A 25,582-nucleotide genomic window follows, 5' to 3' on the forward strand; every position below is an offset into this window, starting at 1 on the left:
TCCTTCTTTTATCAGAAAATTGCTGATGTCAGCATTTTTGTTGAGATTCAAGGCTAATTATCTCGAAAAAAATGCGTATCTACCCCCATTCTTCTTTGTGGATTCCAATAGCCCTTGCAAAGATCTACTTTTTCCGCATGGTCCAAACCTGGCGCAAAAACCTTTGTATTTAGTAGGCACCGTCCTTAATACGAGTGCACCTAATATCTTCTTCAGTGTAACTCTTGGGTAAGTTTTGAAAGAGACCTAAACATGAAAATAAAAAAGGAAGTAAAGATTGATATAACCCACAAAACCCACAGACAGTTCCTATGCGTTTAATAATCTACTGAAATCTAAGGTTTTGTTATCAATAAAACATCTTGTTTCAAAAGTGCAGGCGAAAGGATTCAATTGGAGACTACACTGCCCCAAGCTCAAAGAACGTGTTTGAAGTTCTTCTCGCTGCTGAACAACTTCACGTGAGAAATATTGTTAAACCATTCTGTGATTTCATGCTGGTTCAGTTTGTTCTGCTTCATTTTGATGTGCAAACGTATACTGTCGCGTTTGAACAGTTTCGTGACCTTCCTTGCGTGAGCTTTTGATGCAGACGGGCCGATCACAAAACAACTCTGTAAGATTTGCATTTCTCCGAGTGCAAGATTTGCATTTTTTAAACTGCAAATCACTGTTGCATAAAAACGCTTCTCTTTCACTATCAGAGTTCGTCAACATCGCAAATCATCTCAAGATGGTCGCCCATTCCGAGGTCCTTTTATCCAAATGTGCTCAGTTTCGAGACGAAGGTCAATTCATCGACGTTCGTTTAAAAGTGCGTGAAGACATCTTCCCAGCTCATCGCATTGTACTCGCTGCGAATAGCGATTATTTCCACGCCATGTTTACTGATGGAATGAAAGAGACGAACCAGGAAGTCATCGAACTGAAAGATGAAAGCATTTCACCTGATGCTTTAAAGATTGTAATGGACTCCATCTACACTGGAGATCTTCGCGTCAACGAGGAAAACGTGTTTGAAGTTCTTGCCGTAGCAGATCATCTTCAAGTGGGAAGTGTTGCTAAACTGTGCTGTGATTTCATGCTGATCCAGTTTGTCCAGCTTCGGTTTGATGTTCAAACGTACTGTCGAGTTTGGACAATTGCCGATAGACACGGTCTGAAAGATCTGCAAGAAGCAGCGGAGAAAAAGATGGCACCGATGTATCAGGAGATTTGTGAAAGCGAAGAATTTCGTTTTCACTTTGGCGCAAATGAACTATTTAGTCTCCTCAATCGAGATGACCTCAGTGCACCTTCGGAGACGTTCGTCTTCAAATCAGTGATGCAGTGGATTAAACACAAGAAGGAAGAGAGGATGGCAGTTGCAGCCAGAGTTATCGGAGCTGTTCATCTGGGGCTGGTGGATATCAAGGTTGTGATTCAAGAACTGAATACAGAAGAGATGCAACAAGACCCAGAGATTCGCATGCTTCTGCAAGAATCACTGTTGCATAGTAACATGCCTTCACACAACTCCAAGTTTGCTGTTGAGAAAACCAAAGCTAGATCAATGAGCTCGGTAAGTAAATGTACCTTTGCCACATTTGTGATACAGTGTGGGGATGAGGAGGAACCCCTACTAAAACTCAATTGGTGGGAAATGTGGTGGGGGGGGGGGAATACTTCTTCTATTTAGTTTGTCAATCTTTTTCTCAGTAGCCATTCTACCTCTGCAATGAACTTATTAACTGGTCTTTCATGGGGTAAAAGCCATTTTTATTTGTAATTTTAACTCTTTCCCGTCTACCCTTCCTCCGTCGTCCTTTGTATACCCACCACTAGTCAGGTTATCTGGTGTAGGGGTTGGTTATTTCATTTGGTTGGAAGAACCTATTCTTATGCATGGCTAATCATTTTCTTTACTAATCATCATTGTTCATGCTTGGATGTTTCATGTAAACTTGAATTTTTGTTTCAAAATATTACTGTCGGTATGTTAGAAAGGATCGTGGAAATATCAGTTCACTTTAACAAGCACTTACATCTACGGATATGACGTGAAGAGTCCCAAACTCATGATAATCATACAATTGCAATCAGATATCAGTAGCATGCTCATCTGTAGTTATTTCGTTTAGGTTCTCGTGGCCATTAACCAATATACGACAAAGTCTAAAGAGCCCGTTCAGGATACTGATGAAGGTCCAGAATTGAAGTACAAGACTGTAGTTAAATATTTTGACGCTGAAGCCAAAATGTGGAAACCTTTGCCATCTGTAGCACAGTTAGTGAAAACCCAGTCATGCTTTTGTGCAGAGTATTTCGGTAATTACTTGTATGTAGCTGGAAAAAACCAGTCTGACCAATTTGCTATATACCGTTATCACATAGTTAATAATTCTTGGGAGACACTGCCACCATTTTTGGAGTCCAACCATAAGATCGACTGCCTATGTTCTTGTGATGATCATATATATGCAGTCAACAAATCCATTTAATCCAATCCGCCTCAGAGATATAGCTTGGTTAATAATAACTGGCAACGTGGAGTTGCGTGTAGAAACTGGCCAGGTGGTATCTATAAGTTTCATACTGTAGCAGCAGTAGTTTTGGAAAATAAAGTGTATGTAATTCGTGGAAAATCAAAACAAGACGGCAGTTGGAAGAATAGGTATTGGGTAGCCAATTCCGCTGTATTGCATTGCTTTGACCCTATTAACAATTACTGGGAAGAAAAGGCGCCAACCTGCAGACCGCACTTTGGATCCAGCATTTTTGTAGTCAATGACAAACTCTATGTGGCAGGGGGGAAAGTTTCTTATTACAGCGACACTGGTGAACCAACTGACGATCCTGCACCAGTTGAAGTCTATGATAATAAGAAGAACACTTGGTCAGTAGTGGAACAAAAACACATTCCCCCAAACAATCTTGGTGCCGTGGAAATAGAAGGGAGGGTTTATTTTGTCATCAATAGATTTCCAATCGACAGTGGAATCAGAATCCCACCAGAGGAGATGTATCACGTTCATTTAAACGAATGGGAAAATTTAGCAAAAGTAAGCAACAAAGCAGTTTTGTGCTATCTTCCTGTGAAGAGACGAAGCTTGAAAACAGAGCACGATGAAAGTCAAGCTGACTAACAATTAAAGTTAGCATGAGATAGCTTATCATTTCCTATTGAGTGATAGCTTTTCTGCAATATTTCTCAGGTAAGGTAATCCAAAATAAAGGTATATTGGTTACTCTGCCTTTTAAAAGAGGTTTGAAAATTACAGCGCTTTTTAATCATGGTAGCTTTGCAGGCTTTGTTGTTCCTATTTTTTATAGTCTTCAGGGACCGAATTGTATAGGCATCTGATATAGAGGTATGTAGCCTATTAGATCTACGGAAATGTGTAGCCAGACATTGACAGAAGTCAAAGAGAACTATTTCTTTTAAGTGTAATACCCGTTACTACTGTATTTTTTATAAAGTGTTTTGAATTTTAGTTTCAGTAGTAGTAAAATATTAAGTGACTTCAAAAAGGAAATGTATTCCCTTTTCGATTCAGACCCTCACAGGGGGATAAGGAAACGTTATCATTTATTCAAAGCGATATCTCTTCTATTAACGGAGACTTTGGCAAAACAGTTTGGTAAGATTAGAATTTACTAAAGCAATGGGGAGCAAGAGAGAAAATGCAGAATGTTTTAGACATAACGGATCATGTATCTTACCCTCGCGGAACCTAATGATTGTGTATTAATAATCGCGCGAGCAATAAATATATGTTTTTATCATGTATGTTGTTGCTGTTGTTTTTTTTCATGTAAGGTGCATTAGTGAAACGGCATAAGAATGACTGATTTCGGATTAGTAACCTCTCTCATATTGTTTGAAGGAAGTGTTGAACAATTTAAATGCGTGTACCTTAGTGCCAACCGTTTTCCTACAATGTGGGAAAACAGAATTCGAATATCCAGCTTCGTTTTTCGTTTACCCACGCAATCGGAAAAATTCGAACTTTTATTTTCCTTTTTAGTTTTCTTGCTACATTGAAAATGGAGTTCCAACTTCTATTTTCGTTTTCCCACAACTTTGGACAACGGAATTCTAATTGCCATGTCCGTTTTTCGTCTTTCGTTGTCGTAAGATATTAAAAAAAAAAAAAACGGAATTGAAACTCCAATTTTCCTTTTTCGTTTCTGTGTTTTTGTCACTTGCGAATTTTACCTAAACCGGCACTGTTGACACTTGCTGTCGCTGACTGTAGACCTGGAAACAACGGATGATGTTTTGGCGGGAATAAAATATCCTTGACGAAGTCTTTGTCGGTGGTTATTTTATCGAGGAAAGTAATAGCTGTGAAGACCTTCTCTAGGTAATCAAGAACCGTTACACGGCCGAACCTAAGGGGATGCACAGTTTGCTAAGTGTAAAACGGTTTGCAGTTGTCATGATATTAAGAAGAGAATGTCAGTAAAGTTTTAATTTAAAAAATGTTAACTAGACTTAGACTTGATGAATAGAAAGTTTCGAAAATTCGGCCATGCGCTAAAAATCTGGCAAACAAGACCAAGAATATGGAGTTGTTACAGATTGACTATTTTCTAGACTAGCGTACTTCAAATAAGTCGGTGGAAATTAGTTACACTAAAAATGTTAATTGATTTTAGATAAAAAAAAAAAAAAAGACTGCATGCACAAGTGCTTCATTTCAGTGCCAATTAAAGCTTCAGAGGAATACTCAGCACTGTTCAGTTACAGCACACAGCCAAACGCATGCACGGCCTAATCTCTTCTTCAGTGTAACTCCTGTGTAACTTTTGAAAGATGTCTTTTAGCCTCAACTTAAAAATTACAAATCTTTAATCTTTAATCTTTAATACAAATTCGAAATTACATTACATTGAACAAGTCAATCCAGTTTCGTGACCCTCCTTGCGTGAGCCTTTGATACAGACGTGACCATCACGCAACAACTCTGTACGATTTGCATTTCTTCATCTACAAGATTTTTAAAACTGGAAATTACTGTTGCATGAAAAAGCGGGTAACCTTAGACATGGAATCCGGAAACCAGAATCCGGAATCCGGAATATTGAATTTGAGAATGACGACAGAAAAAAATTCACTTCAACAATGTTCAATAAGGAAATGTTGGAGAAAAGAAATGTTATTGTTGTTTTACTCAATTCTCTTTGCTTTCAGCTTCAACCAAAAACTGAAAACATAACTAAAAACATAATTAGTTTTGAACAACTCCTATGCATGCGCCTAGTTGTGCAAAAGGTGAATAAAGCCATCCACTGGATAAATCATTATCCAGCCAAGGTTAGTGATGTTTTGGATGGACAAAGTCAGCCATCCTTTGATGATCTTTAAGCAACCTGGCTCCGATCTCCGATCTCTGGTCCGCGGTCAGTGAACGTCAGTTTGCTGGGGTTATGTCTAGCAGATACTGTACAAGTTAGCAATGTCATGGAGAAACGGGTTTTCGTCAGTAGCAGCAAGCTGTTACTCACTCGACGGTGGCGCCTCTCACTTTCGATATTCAAAGGTTAAATTAGCTCGTCTAAATAAGTTTGTTTTTCCCACACATACGAGATTAAATCCAGAACAGTACTATTTGCACACTGGCACTGTTGCAAATCACCATCCACTTTTTGAACAACTGGGCCAGATGCATAGCTAGAGGTTGTTTGAACCAGTAATGTTTTTTTTTTTCAAAATTACAGTTTGTGCTTGAAGCTGAGAGCAAGAACAAAGGTAAAAACGTCCATGCTTTGATCTAACCCAAAGTTTATGTCCGTCTGATCATCGAAATTTAGCTCGAAAGCTAGATCGTTCCTCGGGGCGGCGAACGAATAAGTGCCTTAGGGCGAATTTGCTTCATACTGGATGATGGGAAAAAGAATTAATCAATCGATATGCTGATGAAAAATGGCCGCCTGTGTACGCATACAAATAAGAAGAACAAGAAATGGAGGACTGTAAAAATGAAATCAGGATTTTAAACACAAGCAAAATAAACACTCACCGGAGCAGAAAAAACGCGAGATAAAAATTTGCGATCGAAGCTTTTCTTATTGAAGCAATGTTTGTGAAAGCATGTTCAATCGAAAGCCTTGAGGGTATACTTGATAATCGAAATGGCAATATCCTCTCAGTCATTGTCCACTCACTGCATGCTCAATATTATAGTTACAGTGCGTTTACTGTAACAGGGGCCACCCAGACAATGAAAACCAATCAAATAGCAGAACTAAAACAATAGATTCCAACATTTTGAAATCCAGCCAATAATATGTCCTGTTTCCAAATCCAGCCGATCAAATGTCCGATACAAAACAATGAAATCTCAACTTGTTCGTCGTGATGCTTAAGCGACTGCGGTGTCGCTTATCAATGAATTGTCAAGCTCAAGCCGTTAGTACTTTCGCGTGCTCGCGGGTTTAAGAAGAATTGAATTTTATGCTGCACTTTCTATGTGATCGTTGGTTTGTTTTGTACATGAAAAGAAAAGCTGCGTAAGAGTGTCACTCGTAAATATATATTGCCGTGCAGTAGAGTGCGTGGTGTATGGTTTGAATATTGTCGCATCTGTTTAAAAGAAACCCTTTAATGGTGTCTGCGTAAAGAAGGTTCCTAGCTATGGCGCCGTCTTTTGTTTTTGCCCGAGTGATTTTACACTTTGAGGCTTTGAAAGTACAACGCGGAAAAAAATTCGTTTGAATTTTCGATGAAGATGATATTTCAATACACTGATATCCCAGAAAGGGAGCTGAAACTCCGAAATGTACAGCTCCTGAGACAGTGGACGCGACAGTTTTTCCGAGAACTGCGGACAACAGGAGCGGAATTTATTTTGTAAAAAGTGTCAAAATCTATAACATTGTTTCACGATTTTAAACGCAACTGTAAAGATGATGTTTGTGTGGCCGTACGTTCACAGTGGCAAACGGTCAATCTAATGAATTTATCACGGTTGTAAATGTAAATCTAAAGTAATACAGAAATTTCTACCGCGAAAGTACTAACGGCTTGAGCTTGAGACACCGTGGTCGCGAGCATCTCAACGAACAAGTTGAGATTTCATTGTTTTGTACCGGACATTTGATTGGCTGGATTTGAAAATGTTGGAATCTATTTTTTCAGTTCTGCCATCTGATTGGTTTTCATTGTCTGGGTGGCCCCGGTTTCAGTAAACGCACTGTAAAAATTAATAACGAGAGATGACATAACCTTTTTAATGACGACTCAATAAATCAGTCCTTTTTTCTCAGATTTATTTATTGGACATTGCTGAAGAAAATTATTTCTGTTGACATTCTCAATTATTTACAATAATTCGGGATTCCGGGTACTAGTTTCCGGACTCCGGATTTCGGATTCCTGGTTTCGGGTTCCGGGTTCCGGGTACCGCGTTCCGGGCTCCGGGTGCCGGGTTCCTGGTTGTGGGTTCCGGATTCTGGATTCTGGATTCCGGATTCCAGATTTTAGAGCTGCCTGCCCTTATTTCACTATCAGAGTTTGTCAACACCTCAAGATGGTCGCCTATTCCGAGATTCTTTCATCCAAGTGTGCTCAGTTTAGAGACGAAGGTCAATTCATCGACGTTCCTTTATAAGTGCATGAAGACATCTTTCCAGTTCATCGCATTGTACTCGATGCGAATAGGGGTCTGCTAAATCTGCGAGCCACGGTACGAGCCATGCGAGTCATGCGAGTCATGCGAGTCATGCGAGCCATTTTTGCGAGTATTTTTTTTTTCAATTGGTCTGGGAGGTCGTCGACTTTTCACCAAGAAACACAGATCTCGCGCCCGATTATCACTAAACTATCGCTATAAACCGTCCGCCCGTCATCTTGAAAGCGGAGATGACCCTGGGGACGAGTACAACCTCGCTCCCAGGGTACTCTCTCTTTCCCTGGGAAATTAATTTTAAATTTAGCTACAAAAGTGCCTACAATTGAAATATTCCCTAAAGAAAATCCTAATCTCGCTTCGGTTACCAGAACTATTGCTGGTGCGGAAAATATGAAAAATGCTCTAAACATCTGTACATCGTGCCAAGTCCTGCGTCATAGTAATGGCTGTCCTGAGTGTGATGAATTTTTTTCTTTGTTTCACATTTTTGTTTTTTGGAGAAAATTTTGTCTATTCAAACCGCCCAGGATCCGCAAAAAATAAAAACAATGCGTCAAAACTTTATTAAGCTTCAAGACTAAAGTAAAGAAAATTTTCTGAGAGAAACGTATGACTCCACCGCCCCACCGCTACTCGAATGGGTAGGTGAATGGTATCCATTGGCACCTGTCATTCATTGATATCCACGTTGAAAATCATTCAAGAAAAAAGAGAACAGTACTTCAGGGCAACTCCGTGCATTGGCGTCAAGAATGGTGAGTGAATCGCGTAATTTTAACAGGTTCGCTCTTTAGTGAATCAGAGTTATCAAAACTTTGTCGGTTGGCTGACCACTGCATGTGGTTGTCTCTTCCCTTAGAATTTAATATTGCAAGAATTTAATATTGCGATCTTATTCATTTTGTTCCGTTGCTCTTGTTCTTGTTCTCATGTGAATATAAATGTAACAAATAAAAAAACCTTAACATTTGTTCTAGGGCTCGCATGACTCGCATGACTCGCATGGCTGGCATGGCTCGCACTGGCTCGCCCTTTGGCTCGCACGTTTGTAAAACTCTGCGAATAGCGATTATTTTTACGCCATGTTTACTGCTGAAATGAAGGAGTCGAACCAGGCAGTGATCGAACTGAAAGATGAAAGCATTTCACCTGATGCTTTAAAGATTGTAATGGACTCCATCTACACTGGAGAGCTTTGCGTCAACGAGGAAAACGTGTTTGAAGTTCTTGCCGCAGCAGATCATCTTCAAGTCACAACTGTTGTTCAACAGTGTTGTGATTTCTTGAAGAGGGAATTTATCGAGCTTCGACTTGACCTGAACAAATACTGTCTGCTTTCCACAGTGGCCGATAGACACGGTCTGAGAGACCTGCAAGAGGCAGCGGAGAAGAAGACGGCATGGATATTCGTGGATGTCTGTGAAAGCGAAGAATTCCTTTCTAATGTTGGCACAGGCCAATTATTCAGCCTCCTCAGTCGAGATGACCTCACTGCACCTTCAGAGACGTTCGTCTTTAAATCAGTAATGTAATGGATTAAACACAAGAAGGAAGAGAGGATGGCAGTTGCAGCCAAAGTTATCGGAGCTGTTCGTCTGGGAGAGGAAGCGAGTTTCTGATATTTATATGCAATTATCCGAAGCATCAATCTATAACAACATGCCTTCCCACCACTCTAAATTTGCGATGGAGAAAGCGAAACCACGATCAATGAAGCCGGTAAGAAAACCACATTGTAAGACTTGAAATCTCTGCTAATTCTAAATAGCAGGATGGGCTGGGGTGGCTTGTTTTAGGGTGTACAACTATCACGAAATGATACAGTTTTAAAGGCCTATCGTATCAAAAGGGGAATGTTATTTCATCATTTATAATATCACTCGGAAAGTTACATAATTATGATGGAATGAGAGCACGCTAATGTTTAGTTTTCACTCGAGAGCAAATTTATTGGGGGTTGTCTACATGCTATAAGTGACTTGCCATAAACATAGATTTTCTTGCTGCTGCAGTAAAGAGTTATTTTCACACGTAATGTTATCTTTCCATCTTGTTTCAGGTTCTTGTTGCCATCTCCCCTCAAACGCAGACGCACTACTTTGATGTTGACACAAAAAGTTGGAAACCTTTACCGTCCATGGCACAAGTTTTTGAAGGGACTCGGGCATGCTATGGTGCAGTTCATGTTAGTAATTAATTGTATGTAGCTGCACAGAAGAGCTTACGTCAATACAGTGCACCTTCTGAATGTTACTACCCTATCTATCGTTATGACTTAGTTAATGATTCATGGGACACCCTGCCACCTTTTCTGGGTTCCAAACATCAGATCCACTGCCTTTGTTCTGTTGATGAATGTATCTATGCATTCAGTGAATCCACTTTGCCTCACAGATATAGTTTGGCTAGTAATAATTGGCAAAGTGGAGCCAAGTTGAGCTTCTACAACACAAGTGACAGCAAGAAAGATAAGTTACAAAACGTAGCAGCAGTGGTTTTCAAATCTAAAATATATGTAATTCATGGATATACAAGAAGTGAAAACGATAAAGGAAATGATAATTATCGAGTAGATATGGCAGCTGTTGTTCATTGTTTTGACCCAGCAAAGAATAAATGGGAACAAAAATCATCAACCTGGTATCCTCACTTTGGATCCAGGCTTTTTGTTGTCACTAACAGACTGTGTGTAGCTGGGGGAAAAACTTCTACTCGTAATGACAATCCAGCCCCAGTTGAAGTTTATAGTTAGGAAAACAATGCTTGGTCTGTTGAGGAACAAAAACATATTCCCCCAAACAATCTTGGTGCAGTAGAGATAAAAGGGAGCGTGTATTTCATCATCAACAAATTTCCAATTGATAGTGGGATTAGAATCCCGCCAGAGGAGGAGTATAACGTTTCGTTAAACGAATGGGAAAATGTGGTAAACGTAAGGAGTGATGCAGTCTTGTGTTATCTGCCTGTAAAAAGAGAAAACTTGAGAGCAGAGCAAGGTGAAAGTGTGTCAAAGTAACTGATAGCTCATTATATCGCATGCCGGCTTTGCGTGTGTGATAACCTCTCTTCAAGATTTTTCACTTGAGGAGTGATCAGAAAAAATAAAAAATAAATCCTAATGTTGCTGCCAAATATTAATGGTTTTTCGCGTTTCCTTTCTAGCCTTTAGATCTTTCTTTGTATTGCTATTTTACGTGTTTTTGTGGTTAGTCCAAGTGTATGTTTACCGTGTACGATGTTAAGAACAAAGAGAGCTATTATCCTTTGTATTGTTTAGAAGTACTTCTAACGTGTTCAGGAAAACTTTCAGTTCGGGTTCGCCTTTCAACATGTTAACAGCAAGTTTCTTAAGGTATCTACGTTACAACTAGTGAAATTCCTCAAGGGGACACAGAAGGAAGTTTATACATCTTTTTGTATTTCGTAGTTCATCAGTCTACTCTCAGAACAATTGTTTCTAAGTTTCGTAGTTCTTACTAGTTAGTCTAATTATAGTTTTCGTTATATTTACTTCTTAGTTTTTCGAAACCGCCTTGGTTATCGCTTTGTTACGTCGCTTGGTTTACCGCTTTGTTATCTCGCTTCGCTACACATCGCTTCATGTGCAAGTACCGCTTTTTACAAGGTTTAAAAGCGTTTTTTTTAACGTCACAACGCGTCGCTTCAATAAACTTTGTCTAAACCGGCTGAAGTCGCGATTTTTGTTGTAGCATTCGTGTCTAGAGCGTGTTAAGAATTATTTGGCACGTCCGAACGACACTTTGAATTCACATGGTCGACGTCCCGTGAGAAAACTGACGTCTTTCCTCTCCCACCTAAAATGGCAATGTCACGCCACCATTCTTTCACAGTTCCTTGGTCGTATCTGGAAGTTTTGTAAATGTAGTTTTTTCGAAACTTTTACTACTTTTAAAGGTTTATATAAAAATTATTCGGGGCTTGGTTTGGTGGTCTTCTATGTTTTGTAATCTATGATTTATTATGGCTTGACCCATATACATATTGATAGTCAAACAATGTAATGTACATTAATTAGGGTTCAGTGTCAAAAAGTGTAATATAATAAATTTGTACAGTGACTTTATCACTTAGATGTTTTCTGTATCTTATATTATCTCACAAGTAATAAATACATACTTCTTACTGACTGAGTTTGAGGTCCATACTGTAAGTTACATGCCGAGTTTTTCCATCGATTTATTGTCCAGGTGCGAAGCGCGTGGCCTCAGTCGAGCCCCAGTGGCTTTTTCAACAACTCGTGAGAGATGAATGAACAGTGTCCTTGCACTTTACAGCTTAGCATGGCTGTCAAGAAAGACCTGGATCATCATACAGATTCTCGAAACAAAATTGAACTTACCAACTTATACGAATGTGTTTGAGGTTCTTGCCGAAGTTGATCATCTTGAAGTGACAAGTAATGTTAACCTATGCTGTGATTTCACGCTGATCGATGCAGTTTGTACAGCTTCGGTTCCGTGACCGTTCTTGCGTGATGTTTGGATGGAGAAGCGACAATCACTCAAACATCTGTACGATTTGCATTCCTTGATCTGCCAGATTAGCATTTCAAGCGTTGACAGGGTGTGTAAGAAATGTAAAGCAAACCATCTTAAGATGGTCGCCCATTCCGAGATTCTTTTATCCAAGTGTGCTCAATTTCGAGACGAAGGTCAATTCATCGATGTTCGTTTAAAAGTGCGTGAAGACATCTTTCCGGCTCATCGCATTGTACTCGCTGCGAATAGCGATTATTTCCACGCCATGTTTACTGCTGAAATGAAGGAGTCCAACCAGGAAGTCATCGAACTGAAGGATGAAAGTATTTCCTCCGCTGCCGTAAAGATTGTAATGGACTCCATCTACACTGGAGAGCTTAACGTCAACGAGGAAAACGTGTTTGAAGTTCTTGCCGCAGCAGATCATCTTCAAGTCACAACTGTTGTGCAACAGTGCTGTGATTTCTTGAAGAGGGAATTTATCCAGCTCCGAGTTGATCTTAACAACTACTGTCTGCTTTCCACAGTGGCCGATAGACACGGTCTCAGAGATCTGCAAGAGGCAGCGGAGAAGAAGATGGCTTCGATGTTCAAGGATATCAGTGAAAGCAAAGAATTCCTGACCCATATTGGTGGAGACCAATTATTCAGCCTCCTTAGTCGAGATGACCTCAGTTCGCCTTCGGAGACGTTCGTCTTCAAATCAGTGATGCAGTGGATTAAACATAAGAAGGAAGAGAGGATGGCAGTTGCAACCAAAGTTATCGGAGCTGTTCGTCTGGGGCTGGTGGATATCAGGGTCGTAATTGAAGAACTGAACACAGACGAAATGCAAAGAGATCCAGAGATTCATATGCTGGTGTATGAAACGTCAATCTTTAAGCACATGCCGTCAGAGAATTCTAAATTTGCTGTAGAGAAAGCAAAACCTCGATCTATGTGTCCGGTAAGAGAAAGCACACTCACTACGAGACATGACAGTTATATGAACCATTGCAGTGGGGTGGGGAGGAAGACGGGGATAGAGGATTGAAAGAAACTGGCATGACTTATTGGAAGGGTAAATTGTTTTGTATATTTAGTTTCTCCAGCAGATAATTATTAAGAGTCGAGCAAGGTAATCAATATCATTTTTTAACGTGGCAGTACCATGGTCACGCAAACTCGACCACCTTCACGTGCGTTAGCTTTGTTTTTGCCGAGGGCCCATATGTGTTAGAGGATTCCAAATACACTCATGGCTATGTGCCCACAGGAGTCCACAGAAGTTTCCAAATCTCAGACTACCCAATACACTGACAGCATGTTCAAAGTTCACCAGCATAGCCAAGTCTTATCCTGATAAATATTCAATGCAGGACAAATTCACGTATATTCATAATATACTTAGTACACCTTATCTTTCAATCTGGTTTCAGGTTCTTGTTGCCATTCTCCCTTCGACGCAGATACAGTACTTTGATGTTGAAACCAAAACATGGAAACCTTTGCCATCCATGGCACACTTGAATGCATATGAACAAAACGTTTCCTGCCACTGTGCAGAATATGTTGGTAATTATTTGTATATAGCTGCACATAAGCAATCTGGTGACAATGTTATCTATCGTTATGATATTGTTAATCATTCCTGGGAGACACTTCCACCTTTCCTGGATTCCGACCATCACATCAACTGCCTATGTTCTATTGATGATTACATTTATGCAATCAGTGAATCTAAACCACTTCAGAGATACAGTTTGGCTAAAACAATTGGCAAAGTGGAGTTAATTTGGGTATCTTTAAGAAAAGTGATCGTAAAGATGCGTTATTTACTCTAGAAGCAGTGGTCTTTAAATCGAAACTATTTACAATTCATGGATATAAATGAAATGAAGGCGATTTGAAATCACCTAATTGGGTAGATAAAGCAGCCATTGTGCATTGTTTTGACCCAACTAAGAATGTATGGAAACAGAAAGAGTTAACCTGCCGCCCCCACTTTGGGTCCAGTCTCTTAGTAGTCAATAACAGACTGTACGTGGTGGGAGGAAGAATTCCTTGTTTAGATAATTTTCACTTGTGTGGTATCCCCGCGCCTGTTGAAGTGTACAATGAGGAAAACAACACTTAGTCTGTTGTGGAACAAAACGATATTTCCCCAAACAAGCTTGGTGCAGTGGAAGTAGACGGAAAGGTTTATTTTTTAATAAACAAATTTGCAGTTGATAGCGGTATAAGAATTCGACCAGGAGAGCGGTATCCTGTTGCTTTGGGTGAGTGGCACAATTTAGGAAAAATTGACAAAAGTGCTGTTCCGTGTTATCTGCCAGTAAAGAGGGAGAGTCTGAAATCAGAGTGACATTGATTTTCTTTACTTTATAGTTATAATATCAAAGTTATAGACTAAAACATTGAACAGTTTTCTCAGTAATAGACTTGGAAAGGCTTTAATATGTGAATCACTAAATGAACGAAAAAGGTTGCAAAAAAGGAAAAAGAGGCTAAGATGGGTAGAAAGTTAGAGTCAGGATGAAGGTAACTGGAAAATGTCGCGATTTGAGAATTGGAACCTAATTGAGAACTGGTACACCAGAAATACAAGCAGTGTATTTACAATGAGATACCTGCATGTCCAGAGTGTTTACCGTTATTTTTGTCATAGTATTCACGATGTTTCTGCCTTGTCTTGGTCCTTGATCTATCTCTTGATTTGAAGTTTTAGATGTTCAAGTTTCACTCTTCGTAATAATTCTATTTTCAAGCAGTTTGATATTAAATTATTTCAATAAATGTGTACATATGTAAGCTGGTTAATAAAAACGTTGACAAACTTGCTAATGTTTCGGTTTTGTTTTAGTTGATTCCCAGGCGCGTGCATTATTTTTGGGCTGTACTGTAACATCATTTATGCTTTAAGGGAATGGTTTTTTAGGTTAATTATTAAGTTTTCTATCGTAACGGGAACTTTGGAAAAATAGTTTTGGTAAGAGTAAATTTTACAAATAGGGAGCAAGAAAAAAACCAAACATGTATCCTCTCCTCGGAGAACCTCACGACTGTGTATTAATAATCCCCATGCAAATAAATAGTACTCAGTAGCAAAGTACAGTTGCTGTGATGCCTCACTGGCTGTACTAACTCAATAAAGGTGAAGGTAAATAAATGTTTTGATGACGTATGGTTTTTTGTGTGTCAGCTTCATTAGAAAGCCAAAGAAAGAATGATTTCGAATAAGTAACCTCTCTCCTGTTGCTTCAAGAAATTGTAGGATAATTTAAACGGTACGGGGGTCGTTGTGTGCTAGTCTGGCGTGGCACATGTATGGAACTGACGTAGTTTTTAACCGTTATTTCGAGAAATTCAAAGGAATAAAACAACCCAGACTGTTTAGTTTATCAAAAAGATCGTCATTTTGAGGGTTGCCTCGATAAAGCAAGTAAGAAAAGTTAGGAGGAAAACAGCAATAGAAATCGCGCAGGTTCCTAGACTACGACACTAATTAGCCAAACGTTTCGTGACCTTACTCGCGTGACGATTTCCAGACGTGCGATCATGTGACGATCTATCAAATTAGCATTTTAATGTCCACAGGGCGCATTACAAATGTAAAGCAAAGCATCGCAAGATGGTCGCCCACTCTGAGATTCTTTTATCCAAGTGTGCTCAGTTTCGAGACGAAGGTCAATTCATCGACGTTCGTTTAAAAGTGCGTGAAGACATCTTTCCGGCTCATCGCATTGTACTCGCTGCGAATAGCGATTATTTCCACGCCATGTTTACTGATGGAATGAAGGAGTCCAGTCAGGACGTCATCGAACTGAAAGATGAAAGCATTTCACCTGATGTTTTAAAGATTGTAATGGACTCCATCTACACTGGAGAGCTTTGCGTCAACGAGGAAAACGTGTTTGAAGTTCTTGCCGCAGCTGATCATCTTCAAGTCACAAGCGTTGTTCAACAGTGTTGTGATTTCTTGAAGAGGGAATTTATTCAGCTCCGACTTGATCTTCACAACTACTGTTTGCTTTCCACAGTGGCCGATAGACACGGTCTGAGAGATCTGCAAGAGGCAGCGGAGAAGAAGATGGCTTCGATGTACGTGGATGTCTGTGAAAGCGAAGAATTCCTTTCTAATGTTGGTGCTGATCGATTATTGAGCCTCCTAAGTCGAGATGATCTCAGTGCGCCTTCGGAGACGTTCGTCTTCAAATCAGTGATGCAGTGGATTAAACATAAGAAGGAAGAGAGGATGGCAGTTGCAGCCAAAGTCATCGGAGCTGTTCGTCTGGGGCTGGTGAATATCAGGGTTGTGATTGAAGAACTGGACACAGAGGAAATGCAAAGAGATCCAGAGATTCACATGCAATTCCATGAAGCGTTAATCTTTAATTTCATGCCTTCTCGTAATCCCAAGTTTGCTGCGGAGAAAACAAAAACACGAGAAACTAGCCCGGTAAGAGTGTTTTTGGACTTCACTTTGCGATGCCACCGAACGAAGCCTATGACACAGAAAGTTAGTCGAATGGTCGTATTGAGTATGTTTGCCGACATTCGAATTTGACACAATTTCATATTTTACGTGACAGTATTCACTTGATTTTATCACGCAATCCCAGTCCCCGGAATTTGTTATAGACTACGTAGGAGAGTAGTCCGTCTTTCACTTAGTCCGTCGCGCGTGACGCGAAAAAAGACTGCGAGAAAAAAAAAAAAAAACAGAAAGCCGCGCGAAATCGCAGGGGCGAGGAGCCCCAAGGATTTCGCGCGAGCATTTTTCTCTCGCGGTTTTCTTTAGCGTCACGGACGACAGATGAAGCGAAAGAGGGACTACTCGAAGTCTAAATTTGTTAGGGTAGGACCATTTTAATTTGGGGGAGGGAGGACGAGGGGGTGTCGGCTAGTGTTTTTTAGCCAGTAAATTTTTTTCAGCTTCAGGTCGTGCAAGATTTTTTTATTTTCTTCTTCGTTGCTCGTTTTCCGAGTGTTGCTTGGTTTTCTTTCTGGGGAAATCTTTTCGGTAATTGCGCGGCCCCCCCTCCTCATCTCGAAAATGTAATGGTGTATATTTGGCTTAGCACGCAAGATTTTGTTCCTGCATTTTTTGCCTTGACTCAGGTGTCTTCGCCTAGGCCATTGGCATTTCTTTGTATTATTGAAATTTCTTTTTCCTTTACTGTCATTTCAGGTTCTTCTTGCAGTTCCACCCCAGGCTCAAATGGTGTATTTTGATGTTGAAGCAAAAACGTGGAAACCTTTAGCGTCCACAACATCATCAATTGAAGCAGCGGAATGTTTCTGTGCAGCGTCTGCTGGTAATAACTTGTATGTTGCTGGATTGCACGGGGGTGATTACATTTTCCGTTACGATACAGAAGGTAATTTGTGGGAGAAGCAGCCACACTCATGCGATGAAATCAAAAATTTATGTATTGTAGACGATTACATGTATGCAATTAGTTCTGATTGTAATCGGATTCCTCAAAGGTATAACTTTGCTAAATGTCACTGGCAAACGTTTGCCAAAGTAGGTATTACGAATAGCCATCCTAACCAGTTTTATAATAGTGGAGCGACAGTACTTAACTCAAAGGTGTATGTCCTCTATGGATTTAAATTGTATTCGGGTAGCTGGCGAATGCAGAATGCAGCGCTACACTGCTTTGATCCGGTAAAAAACGAATGGGAAAGAAAAGCAACAACCTGTAAACCTCACTTCGGATCCTGTCTTTTTGTAGTAAACAGTAGACTTTATGTAGCAGGGGGTTATAACTCTATTGCCCCAAATGGTACCCTACAGGGTAACCCCGCTCTTGTAGAAGTTTATGATGAGGAAAAAAACTCTTGGTCTGTTGTTGAACAGAACCACATTCCCCCAAACAAGCCTAATGCAGTGGAAATAGAAAGGAAAGTTTACTTTATAATAAACAGTTTTCCAGTTGACAGTGGCATCAGAATTCCACCAGGAGAGCTGTATCCTGTTCATTTGGGTGAGTGGAAAAATTTAGCAAAAATTACCTCAACTGCTGTTCTGTGTTATCTGCCAGTAAAGAGAGAGAATTTGAAAGCAGAGTGAGAATGGTTGTTTGCTCACTTAAAATATCAAATGTTCACATCAAAACATGCTAAAATTTTCTTGTAGTTAAGTTGCCCATGTATCAATACATACATTGCTGCATGAAGGAAAAAGATTGCGAGCAAAGCAGAGAAGGAATGAGGCGAGCAAAAACGTAAAGGTTGGGTAGGAGATGAAAGGAAGGGAAGACTAGTTCCCTCCCTTGTCTCGATCTTTGATCCAAGCTTATGAATCTCCTTCCTTGCTTAGCACTGGTTTTCTTGATTTAATCGTTTAGTAGTTAATATTGAAAGGCTGAATTAAATTTGTACAAATTTAGGGCGGTTTTCAATTGGGTGTCGTGAAACCAAAACCAAAGGAATCACTCTGTTCAGCCACAAAGAGCACAGAGAAGGAATCAACCAATCAATACTCGAAGAAAATACGTGTAGCTGACGCAAAACGCGGGAAAACATGTGTGAGCGAGTCACGATCAATTTGGGTTTTCTTCTGATTGGATAAGAAAGTGGCACAAGTTTTGTTTTTTAAGCCCATAGTGCATGTAGCGTAGTAAATCAATTACTTTTTGACACTCAAGTGAAAACCACCGTAGCTTTTAAACTCGCAATGACAGACTTTCAAATGTACCACCAGTCTGCCGTTTAAATTAGTTTTAAAAGTCACTTTAGAACTGTGTATAGAAGTCTGTGTGAAATACAGAAAATAAGACGCATTCGTTACACAATTATTGTATCAAGGTTGTAAGCCTTTCTGCTACAGACATTGCAGGTTGTTATGAGTTATTAGCTTTGTAGCTTGGGCACTATGCATGTGTATGTAACATCGTTTTTGAGAATTGAATAACAGAACTTTACTCAACTTCTAGCGCTAATTTTTTATCACGTTAGCAAATTATACCAGTGGTCTAGTATTGACAGTTATTCTAAACTAAAAGACATTGTCTGTTTTAAACTTCTTGTGAAACTATAGACTAAAGTTAGTTTAATAAATATCCTTTTGAACGTTTGGCAGGCCAATGTGTATATCATTTCAATTTGCCTCCCCTACATTACGATGAAATCTTCGGCTTTGCTCTTCAAATTTAAGTTTACCAAACTCAGCTGATATAACAAGCTGTACCTTACACTATCGCAGTAAATTGATGCTTTCCATTTTTGTTGAGAAACTTATTCACAACCTTTTAGACAAAGAGGAGTGTACTTAAGGTGATTCCCTAGTAAAAGAACCCCCCATAGATTTCCGATGAAACTTGGTATGCTGTTGATACAGGACAAGGAGAAAACGTAATAAAAAGAGGAGGTCACCGTGCTTGTTTTTACGCCACAATGCTGACAAATGCGGTTATCTAGGTGTCTTTTGGCAATCTCCGTGCGCAACAAATAAGCTCGATTATTTTTCAATGCAGCGTGTTATATCACACAGAGTTTGACTTTCTTTGATTATTTACTCATCTACGTCCCAGAAAAAAATGCCTTCAAATACCCTGCATTTTTTTATCTCTTAAAGGAAACATAATTTGGACATGCGCTGTTGGGCCCGTTATGTCTCCCTCGATAGTATTTATTTCATTTGCCAAAAAAGTAGCCATAGATTTCTGCTAATTTTTTCTCAGTTATTGAGGATATTGTTCTCACTGAATTTGTGAAATAAAAAGTGGGGATCCACCGTGCTCGTTTACGAGAAAAGGAGCATTTATTTCGGTATCGAGCTTAGTTTGAGAGAAATCTCTTACGTTTTGTACGCGCATGCGCTCATGTGCGCGCGCTGATGACGCTAAAATCGTGCGCAGTAGGAATGCGCAATGCAATGTTAAGGAATGCACAACTAGTGTCAGTGAGCTTACGCAAACATGGCGGGAGCAGCAGCGGAAACAAAACCATCTCAAGTCGAGCCTCCTCTGTAACCATTTCTCACAAGCGACTAAAGTTGCGGCGGCATCTTTGCGGCTTCGAAGTGTCTGTGAAGGAGTCCCCAAGTCCTATCTATGTTACGTACTGTGTGGACGGCATAACATTTTAAACGGAATTGTCAGTATCATGAAATGATTTACTTTCTTTTCAAAACAATCTATCATTGACAGACCACAGCCACAAAAACGAGTAACTTGCATTAGCATCAGAGCTTTCTTCTTTAAGTTACTGCTTAAGGATGCAGAGAATAATTCAGGATCTATTGCTGGCCGTGCGTAAAGAAAATATAAAATGGAGACTGTACGTTAGCTTGGCGACTTAGCATGAAACGTAATTTTCACAAGAATTTTTCATTTTTGACTTAGTCATTCCGACTTTAAATACACTCAATCCAATAAACCAATTAAAACTGGGAGTTATTAAACATAGCTGACACAGAGCGCGGGAAAACGCGAATCACGATTGGTTCAGGTCTCATTGTGATTGGATAAAAAAGTGCGGTAGTTTCTTTTAAGTGAATCATGTGGGGTAGTAATGGAAAACCAATTACTTTTCGACAAAAATTCTCTATAATAGCTTTATTGTATGTTCCTTCTTCGAAAACTAAGTCGGCTGCTTTGAAAAATTTGTTTCGTGAAACAATGAGGAACGCAGTTTAGGATAACATTTTAGGATTCTTGTGTTTAATCCACTTCATCACAGATTTGAAGACGAACGTCTTCGAACGTGCACTGAGTTCATCTCGACTGATGAGGCTGAATAATTTCTGTACGTTTATATGGGTCAGGAATTCTTCGCAAATGTCCTGGTAATTCAGATCCATCTTGCTTTTTACTGCCTCTCTCAATTCTCTCAGGCCATACTTTTCGGCAATTGCGCAAAGACAGCAGTACCAGCGGACATTAAGGTTAAACTGAAGCAGTTCCCTCTTCAAGAACTCACAATACTCTTGAAGAACGCTTGTAACTTGAAGATGATCAGCTGCGGCGAGAACCTGAAACAAGTTTTCCGTGTTTATGCGAAGATATCCGCTATAAATATAGTCAATTATTTGTTTAAACGTTTCTGAGGACATGCTTTCATCTCTTAGTTCAATATTTCCTGGCTTGTCTCCTTCATTCCATTCGTAAACATGGCTTAGAAATAATCATTGTCAGCAGCTAATACCATACGATGCGCAGGAAAAAGTGTCCTGCCTACTTTTAGCTGTACATCGGTGAATATGCCTTCCCTTCGAAGCTGAGCAAACTAACTTAACAAGAACGTTAAAATGTGCAAACATGATCGATCATCTCGTCAGCTATAGTATGACGGTACCCGCTTGGCCGAGGGCGGAAGTATTTACAATTATTTTCCTAATGCTAATTTATTTAATTACTGTGGGCGTTGTGATTGGTTAAAACCCTTATCAAAAGCATTTGAAGTGCACTTTGTGTAACCCAATGTGAAATATTTCTCATTCGGATTGTATTGAAGATGCACATTGGTTTCCCAATAAGTTTTAGTCCAGTCCCTCCTCGTTTTAGTCCCGTAGTCCTCGTTCTAGTCCAGCGGCTCTTCGTGTTAAAAATTTTCCTGTGGTCCTCATTTTAGCCCTAGTAGTTCTTTGTTTGACTCCAGTTGATCTTCATTTGCGTCCAAGAGTCTTCCTTTTTGTAGCTAGTCCTTCGTCCGGTGGGTCTTTTTGGGTCTTCGTTTTGGAAACAGCTTGTCTTCTGCATATAACGTTCTTTCAACGATACAAAAACATTGCGAGACGAGTTGCAAGTAAAGTTTGCCTAATGCAACAGCGCCCTCTGGAGAACAAGCAACCTCTTTCTCGTTCCCACAGGAAATTGTAAGGTGTCTACATGTCTAACAGGATCTTTTAGCATGTTCGAAGTTGTCTTCAAAGTATTTGAGGAGACGGTACAATTACACTTGCTCTTTAGCTATCAGTTAATTTGGTTTGATTCACTCATGAAAGGAGAAAAATTTAGCTTGGAAGCAACTTAATAAAGTTGCAGATGAACACAGAAATGATGGAAGAGAAAAGGACAAACAGGATAAAACTCCATCAGCTTTACTCTGGAGGTAAAAACCAGTGCTGCTAGTGATATTTTCAAATTCTTTATTTCAGACATAACTTACTTATAGAAATTCTTTAGTAAGGTTTGCACACCCTATATGTTGCACTTGGATGAACTTTGTGCCACAATATTTTCGACTTCAAGTTCACTGAGAACTTTAGAATTGTGACTAACTGAGTCATTAAACTTATTAACATGTAAGTGACTCATTAATTAGAGCGGTTTTAATTGAGTGTCGAAAGTAATCAAGCAATTGCTATAGTTTTGCCGGTTTTACTTGGTCTAATTGGTAAGTAATTGGTTTGGTTTTACGATACTCAATTATAAAACCGCTCTATGTATACGTACTAAAGTGGTTTGTAAAACCAAACCTACGGTCATCACTATGGCCAATCACAAAGGACCCGGAAAATCTAGAGAACCAATCAAAACTCGTAGCAAAGCCATGTAACAGACGCGAAGCGCGGGAAAGCGTGAAGTCACCATTGATGTTCTTTTAATGCTGCGGGAATTTTTTGAAATCACGCAGCGCACGAATGTAAAACCAAAGCAAAAGCGAATCCAGTTAGTCAGATTACTTTCGACAGTCAAGTGAAAACTGCTTTATGAGAAAGTAATCATTATCCGTAACTGCTTAAAAACGTGAGAGCAAATCTAATAATGTAACGGCGAAGTGGTTTGAATGCATTCCACATACTGACAGTATTTAGATCAACCCCTGGTCACCCTCAAACATCGGATATGAGAGAATGAGAGAAAAATATTCTCGTGTAAGAACAAACTTGATCGTCTTTTATTTTATGACTTGTGTTTGTAGCCGATATAACGCGCGCTCTGATTGGCTAATTGAGGGTCATAATTCTCCGGTAATTAGTATCACACAACTAGTGGACTAATGCAAATCCTGCATTTTGATTGGCTACGCTACTAGGGGACTATTAGTAATAGTCATCGAGTAGCGAAATTGGCGCCATCGAGCGTGACGCTTTCTTTCGTTTTATTCCCAAATAAATATTTCTTCAACTTGCATTTGCTAACTTTATTATTACCTTTTCTGTCCGACTAGTTGGGTGATACTAAAACAATTAGACCCTTCGCCCTCAAGGACCACGGGTCAATAGCCCATTCGGTTTCGCCTTATGGGCTATTGACCCGTAGCCCTTGCGGGCTACGGGTCTAATTGTTAATTAGGGCTGTCTGTGAGATGCTCCAAAAATCCAAAATTAAAGTGTCTTAAAAGTTGCTCCAAAATCTCCACATTGCTTTTCGTATTTTCTACAAGAAGTTGTTACATGTATTAAATTGCCCAACCGAAGAACCTTTTTTCATTTTTCCTTGACCCCTGAGCACTTAATATATGCTTAGTCTCACACCCGCTGTGTCTGCTATCTGGCTGTGTGACATTAACTCTTCGGGGTCACTCGAGCATGAGTGGCCCGCGAACAGGCTCCCGGCGAGGACGGAAAGAATATTTTGCGAGCGCGAAACAGAAGAATTCGGAGAGCAAAGCGATCGGGGCGGGACAGAGAAGCCTGTAGAATTTGTTTTTGATGTGCCTGTCTGCCCTTGATGATTAGCCCGTAAAAGTCACTCAATGAGGTAATTAGACCTGTCAAGAAGCTACATTTTCTGTACTGGACAACAGTTGTTCTAATCAAACAGCCGGACCCTCCGTCATAATATGGGGTGCAAGTAAGCAACATGTCCAAGGAATATTTCAAACTTTGTCCCTCCAGAGCCAACATTTGGAGAGCTTACAACATATTTTGCTGTATTGAAATGAGCCTTAAAGAAATTATAAGCACATGATAGACGTATCAAACTGCGAGACGACATGCAGATAACAACGGAAAATCCGGAAACATTGCCTTTGACCTCCAAAAACATTTGCTATAGCACAGCCAAACGGCTTCACTCTACTTAAAATTTATTCTCATAACACAGCGTTAAGTGCCCTTCGGGACCATTGTGAAATAATGGAAGGTCCCTCGCTTCGTTGGGGCTCACCGGGAGCCTGTTCGCAGGCTACAGCATGAGGAGCCGCACTCCGCTATTTTGTTGTCAACACACCGCTGACCACTTGAATCACCTTTTTCAAACCACAGGCAAACCAATGCAGCTCAATGCGGAAAATGCACCACAATGTGTAAAACGGCGGCGGTTGTGACCAAAAAAGCGAAAAAAGTGCTTCATAAGTCTTTCATATGGCAGTTTGGTCTGTTATAATTTTGCAGTATTGTCTTAGAACGCAAGAAGTTGCCCCGAATTGGAAAGTCGCCCGAAATCGAAAAAGTTGCCCAAAAGTTGGCCGAGTATCTTCAGGACAGCTCTACCCGTAGTGCCCACGGGCCAATTACGGGTCAAAGCCATATAATAAACAAAGCCATATAATAAACAACTTATTAACCTCGAACGTTCGGTCTTTGCGGGAAAATCTCAGACCTCTGCCTTGCCGTATTGACCTCGCTATCGCTCGGTTGGTATTTTCCCATAAAAACCTCACTCTCGGTTAATAAGTAGTGAGTCATTTACAATTTTGCCCTCATACTATGTGTTGCATGATCTTCAATTGACGGCCACATGGAGAATGAATCGTCTGCTGCTATTAAAGCGATCCATGTGTATCGAATCGACTCAGAGCGAAACGGCATTGTAGCAAAACCACCGGCGGACCATTGAAGTGATAATGATGCTCACGTAATGAGCTTGGGTTACCTAACCGTGAAAAAAACTAAAAATTTGCAATAAAAACAGTCTGACAGTGGCAACTAGAGCCATCAATCATGCACGCGGAGGAAGGAGACAGTGAGCAAAACGGTAGGTCGTGTTCAGATCTGGAAGGTCACCACGAGTTCGTTATCGCGTGGATTTGTATTTCTTGTAAGGTTAATAGGTACATTGAAACTTAGGCATTAATTTTTATTAGCAGCTGCTTGTAAAAAATTGAGATGTTTGCTTTGTATGATGACAGGAGACCATAATCTCTTGATGATGATGAAAAGTGCAAAAAAAATTAAGGATTTAAGGTCTTAACAACTTAATTATTAACAGGCACTGAATTGGAGGCTGACAAATGGTTCAAAAATTTACCTGACAAAAAGTTACCCCTCCCCCGCCCCCATCCAGACCATCAAGACTTCGTACTACGTACTGCGTACTGCGTACTGTGTACTGTGTACTGTGGACTGCGGACCTCGGACTGCGGACCTCGGACTGCGGACTGCGGACTGCGGACCTCGGACTGCGGACTGCGGACTGCGGACTGCGGACTGCGGACTGCGGACTGCGGACTGCGGACTGCGGACTGCGGACTGCGGACTGCGGACTGCGGACTGCGGACTGCGGACTGCGGACTGCGGACTGCGGATTGCGGACTGCGGATTGCGGATTGCGGACTGTGGGCTGCGGACTGCGGACTGCGGACTGCGGA

General features: G+C 40.3%; 3 protein-coding genes and 2 pseudogenes across 5 annotated transcripts; 4 read left to right on the top strand and 1 right to left on the bottom strand.

Annotated features, from left to right (window-relative positions):
- The first annotated feature begins 507 nt into the window (after positions 1-507).
- On the top strand, positions 508-4,066 carry LOC145481693 (kelch-like protein 12). Its single transcript, XM_081460215.1, has 2 exons — positions 508-1,561; positions 2,121-4,066. Exons 1-2 carry the CDS (start codon positions 587-589, stop codon positions 2,478-2,480), a joined length of 1,335 nt encoding a protein of 444 aa, XP_081316341.1. The 5' UTR covers positions 508-586; the 3' UTR covers positions 2,481-4,066.
- Positions 4,067-8,225: 4,159 nt separating this feature from the next.
- Positions 8,226-10,623, top strand: LOC145502576 (kelch-like protein diablo; annotated as a pseudogene). The gene is made up of 3 exons (XR_014051366.1): positions 8,226-8,257; positions 8,683-9,335; positions 9,676-10,623. The product of XR_014051366.1 is annotated as a kelch-like protein diablo (transcript).
- Positions 10,624-12,076: 1,453 nt separating this feature from the next.
- Positions 12,077-14,773, top strand: LOC145484708 (kelch-like protein 26; annotated as a pseudogene). The gene is made up of 2 exons (XR_014049063.1): positions 12,077-13,061; positions 13,534-14,773. The product of XR_014049063.1 is annotated as a kelch-like protein 26 (transcript).
- A 322-nt stretch (positions 14,774-15,095) lies between these two features.
- LOC145481484 (kelch-like protein 26) lies at positions 15,096-19,216 on the top strand. The gene is made up of 2 exons (XM_081459987.1): positions 15,096-16,553; positions 17,286-19,216. The coding sequence occupies exons 1-2, from the start codon at positions 15,726-15,728 to the stop codon at positions 18,171-18,173; spliced, it is 1,716 nt and encodes a 571-aa protein (XP_081316113.1). The 5' UTR covers positions 15,096-15,725; the 3' UTR covers positions 18,174-19,216.
- A 1,522-nt stretch (positions 19,217-20,738) lies between these two features.
- Positions 20,739-21,158, bottom strand: LOC145502661 (kelch-like protein 10). The gene has a single exon (XM_081482041.1). It carries the CDS (start codon positions 21,156-21,158, stop codon positions 20,739-20,741), a length of 420 nt encoding a protein of 139 aa, XP_081338167.1.
- Between the last annotated feature and the right edge of the window lie 4,424 nt (positions 21,159-25,582).

This window comes from Orbicella franksi, chromosome 1 (assembly GCF_964199315.1).
Source record: "Orbicella franksi chromosome 1, jaOrbFran1.1, whole genome shotgun sequence".
NCBI lineage: Eukaryota > Metazoa > Cnidaria > Anthozoa > Scleractinia > Merulinidae > Orbicella > Orbicella franksi.

Excerpts from the sequence above, each read along its gene's own strand:
- LOC145502661 (XM_081482041.1), bottom strand. The coding sequence starts at position 21,158 with ATGTCCTCAGAAACGTTTAAACAAATAATTGACTATATTTATAGCGGA.
- LOC145481693 (XM_081460215.1), top strand. The coding sequence starts at position 587 with ATGCAGACGGGCCGATCACAAAACAACTCTGTAAGATTTGCATTTCTC. Across the intron at positions 1,562-2,120 it reads AAGCTAGATCAATGAGCTCG|GTTCTCGTGGCCATTAACCA; the intron begins GTAAGTAAATGT and ends TATTTCGTTTAG.
- LOC145481484 (XM_081459987.1), top strand. The coding sequence starts at position 15,726 with ATGGTCGCCCACTCTGAGATTCTTTTATCCAAGTGTGCTCAGTTTCGA. Across the intron at positions 16,554-17,285 it reads AAACACGAGAAACTAGCCCG|GTTCTTCTTGCAGTTCCACC; the intron begins GTAAGAGTGTTT and ends CTGTCATTTCAG.